Source organism: Arctopsyche grandis, chromosome 5 (genome assembly GCF_051622035.1).
Source record: "Arctopsyche grandis isolate Sample6627 chromosome 5, ASM5162203v2, whole genome shotgun sequence".
Lineage (NCBI taxonomy): Eukaryota > Metazoa > Arthropoda > Insecta > Trichoptera > Hydropsychidae > Arctopsyche > Arctopsyche grandis.
Window position 1 is genome coordinate 3,757,042 of NC_135359.1, and position 4,504 is coordinate 3,761,545.

General features: G+C 36.1%; 1 protein-coding gene across 1 annotated transcript; it reads right to left on the reverse strand.

The window, feature by feature from the left end:
* Window positions 1–347: 347 nt before the first annotated feature.
* LOC143911640 (uncharacterized) lies at window positions 348–3,016 on the reverse strand. The gene is made up of 2 exons (XM_077430617.1): window positions 2,861–3,016; window positions 348–2,781 (listed from the first exon to the last, which is right to left on the reverse strand). The coding sequence occupies exon 2, from the start codon at window positions 2,759–2,761 to the stop codon at window positions 1,652–1,654; it is 1,110 nt and encodes a 369-aa protein (XP_077286743.1). The 5' UTR covers window positions 2,762–2,781; window positions 2,861–3,016; the 3' UTR covers window positions 348–1,651.
* Between the last annotated feature and the right edge of the window lie 1,488 nt (window positions 3,017–4,504).

A 4,504-nucleotide genomic window follows, 5' to 3' on the forward strand; every position in this document is an offset into this window, starting at 1 on the left:
TTGGGTCGTGGAATGTCCAGTGCGAAATCCAAATTGTTCATTTATTAATTTCTTATTTACGACTTTAAGTAAACGTGTGTAGATTATTTTTTCCAGAATTTTTGAAAGCGTGCAAAGTAAGCTAATGGGTCGATAATTGGCCGGGTTTTTTGAGCTTTTATCGGGCTTAAGTATGGGAATTACGTTGGCTATTCTCCAGTATTCTGGGAAATACCCGGTGAGTAAACATGCGTTGAATATTTTAGATAGTGAGACTAAAGCTTTAAATGGAAGTTGTTTGATTGTGATGTTATCTATTGAATCTCTCCCAGGTGCCTTTTTATTTTTTAAATTACGTATTATATTTTGGATTTCACACGGATGCACCAATTTTATATTTTTAGTACTGTTAGTGGGAGTTTTTGTGATGATTTTAATGGACCGGTTGACTTTATTATGCGTTGGTATGTGATTGTAATGTTGTGTGAGTGTGTGATGTTTTTGGAAGGATTTTGATAATAGTTCTGCTTTGTCGCAATCACGCGTCACTGAGATTCCTGCATCATCTAATGGAGGAATCGAGTTTTTTGTCCTGCGAATCGCTTTAGCTAATTTCCATAGAGAGCCATCAACTGAGCTCAATTTTTCTAATTTTTTAGACCAAGCTTCATTTTTTATTTCTTTGATTCTAATTTTAATTTGATATGTGAGCTTATTAATTAATGTTTTCAATGCTGGATTTTTTGATGTTTGCCAAATTTTACGGAGTTTATTTTTACTTTTAATTAGATTTGCAACAAAGTCAGTTATCTCTAATTTGTGTTCAATGTATTGTGTCTTAGGTATGTGAAGGTGTTTGGATCGAGTTATTGATTCCGTTAGGTGTATTATGGAGCTGTCGATTTCGGTTTTGTTTGTGAGTGTGGTAGAAGTTAGAATGGTTTGGTCATTTATGTACGACTTGAACTCTCGCCAGTTAGCTCTCCCGTAATCCCAACTATGCTTGATGATTTCCTCGGGTTTCCCGTCGATTGAGAAGATTATCGGGAGATGATCAGACGACAGGGTTTGAAGGCCATTTGGTGTCGATAGTTTTGGGCAGTTCTTGACGAGGACAAGATCTAGTGTGGATGGTTGTGAGTTATTTGTGGGATAGTGTGTGTATGTATCCGGATGAAGTAAGATTGTATCTGTTAGTTGAATGTATTTAAAAAGAGTTGTGCCTTGTTGGTCAGTGTTTACGCAACTCCATAACGGATGTTTGGCATTAAAGTCACCAGCTACCACTACCGAACTACCAATGTTAAATATTTTGTTAAGATCGGATGCCAATAATTGTTTTTGGGGAGGATTGTAAGCGGATGCTACTATGTGACGGGTGTTGTTAATTGTTAGTTCGATGGCGGTTAGTTCTAAATTTTTTAGTGGCGGGGTTATTACGCGACAATGTTTAATTGACGATTTTATAAAAATGGCAACTCCCCCTCCATGCTGTTCTCGGTCTTCGCGATAGCAGTTAAAGTTAGGTAGGTTAATACGGATATGAGGTTTTAAGAAGGTCTCGGAGATTAAAACTATGTCAACACAGTACTCACCGATCGCCGACTCTAGTTCGTCAATCTTATTCTTAAGTCCACGAGCATTCCAAGCTAGAATGTTCAGGCGCCTCCCGTTAATCAAAGACATCGAGATATTCGACAAGCATGAGTGCCAGCTCTAGTTTGTCGGTGCAACCGCTGGCCTTGGCACGAATCTCCTTGAGGATCTTCAACATCTTCGTCATAGACGCCATGGAAGTTAGGTCTGTTGTTGGTTGAATGTTGGGATTGGTTGGTTGGTGGGGCTTTTTAGGGATATTTGGTGAAGGAGTTTTAATGGTCGGTAGCTTTGGGAAGTTATGATCGTTAACGACCGGGATATTTTGTGGCTGCGCCACTGGGAGTTTCCAAGGGTTGGCTTTGACAATTGATGCTCGATTCTTCCTCGATTCCAGCATTTTCAGATAGCTCTGTCTTTTTGGACAGTCTTTGAAGTTAGCGGGGTGAGATCCTGAACAGCCTGAGCAGACAGCAGGGGTAACTATTCCTTTATTGCATTGTGCGGTGAGGTGAGTGCCGGCACATTTGACGCACTTGGCCTGCCGATTGCAGTTTTTCGCAGCGTGTCCATATTCTTGGCATCTGAAACATTGAGTAATATTTTGTGATTTACTAGTATATTTAACGACACTGACCTTTGTGTAACAGATGTACCGGATTTCTTTAATCTTCTTTGCCGATACCGATGGCTCGAAGAACACCAAGTATAGCTCGGTGGCGTTGCTCCTAGGCTCCTTCGTCTTCATCTGTATGACTTTGGTTACAGGGAATCCCTGTCTGATGATGTCATCTTTAATATCAGCTTCCGGCAATTTCGGCAAGCCACGTACGACACTTTTTATTTCCTTTTCCTCCTTCCTGGAAAAGGTATGGAATTGTCGGTCTGGTGTCAATCCATCCCGAAGTTTTTTAAAGTCTTCAAGACTTTTACATTGTATCTTGACATTATTTTGACCAATGTAAGTCATTGTGAAGTCTTTTATAAACTTCTTGATCGACTCGATCATGCTGCCGTGAGTGCCAGTAGCTGTCATGATGATGGGCGGGATTCTTCCACCGCTTCTGGGGACATCGGAAACTTCCAAGAGCCCTTCAAATTTGTTTTTCTCCTGAATTTTAAATTCAGGAGCAACATCTTTCACGTTCTTTGCCGTATGTTTTGGAAACTGCCACTCGGTCTCCATCTGAGCGGTCTGAGAGCAGCCTGGTTGAGGAGCTTCGGTTGTTGTTATCAGTGTCTTCTTAAGTCGCTTTTTCAGGTTGGATCCTCGCATGGTGCCAACATGTGTTCTTTTGGTGTTCGTTTTGTGGGGGGTGTTTGTTGTGTATGTTAAAAGGTGTGGGTTTTTTGACGGTATGGCGTATCGCTGTATTATGAGCGCTCGCACAGAGAGTACGTCTTCGGCACGTCCGTTCTCACGGAGCGTCGAGAGACGAGTGACTCATATACATACAGCAGTTCAAATATATCGAATTTGTTTCACCTGTATGGAAACAAATTCGCCTCGAATACTAATCTTTCCAAGCTCCAAGTCATACAAAATAAATCCCTAAAAATAATTTATAATACACCCATATATACTAACTTGAAAAAACTGCATGCCATATATAATATTCCGTTTGTTACAGACATTACTAACAAACTAACCAGTAGATTCTATGACAGAATCACTAATAATCATACTAACACACTTGTGAAGAGTCTCGGTGATTACAACAACATGTCTATACCTTTCAGGTATAAATACAGATTACATAAACACAATCTGCTTTAGGTCATCGACTTTAGAGAGTCTTTAATTAATATTATGTATTAGATGTATTATGAGCATTTATAAGGATTGTAAATAGGTTTTTGAGCTCTTTTTCCTATTATGCTGTACATTAACATTAGAATAATAAAATACTTTGATTACTAACAAAATTAAATTAAATTATAAAATAGAAAATGATCAGTAGATCAGTAGCTATTAAAATAGATATAAGATGTATTGTGAACATAATTTCGTAATAATAAAAATCATTTAAAATCAAAAATCAAAATCAAATATATCGAATCAAATACAACAGTAAAAACATTATAAGGATTTCGTTAATTTGAAATAAAAACATTGAATCATTTACGAACCAAAAGCTAGTGTAATATGATTAAATACTATCTTCTTGTTTTTTTTCGTCTCCATATTAAAAATTTACATTAATAGATCAATAATTACTTAGTTTCAAAACACCACTAGTCAACTTTCAAACATCTTATTCTAACTATAGGTACAATAACGAGATTTGCATGTTTAAAATAGTAATGTTTAATAATTTATTGTAATGTTTAAAATAGCTTTATTGTTTATTTAAGTTTAATTTTGGACCATTGCGGCATTACAGGAGTCCCTAATGTAAAAAATACACGGAAAAATAGAAATATGTACATACATTGACATACAGACAAAAAATACATTTATACATAATCATAAAAAACAATAGGATTATAATAATAGCAAATAAATTAAAAATATCAAATCATAAATACAAAGTAGGGAGTGTCTTGTATCTACAGCTAGCACCAATATATTATATTATATAAGAACCAGTCGCAAATACAAAACATCCATGCGATTATGTATTTATAATATACATATATAATTACAGAAAATAAACATCTACAATTACATAAAAATATTAAGTGAAAAAAATAATAAAAAATTTCATATTAGCATCAAAGACGAAATTTTCATATTAGCATTATGATCTCCGATTTTCACCTCCAAATATTTTTTCAAAATATACAAATTATGCTCTTTATGATGCACATAATCATAAATTCTCCCGAATATCATTTTCTATCTAAAAAATTCTATAACTATCAGAGCGACCGCAAACGACACGAGAAATTGTCATCGCATATCATCGCATAACGAACGCACGCCTTT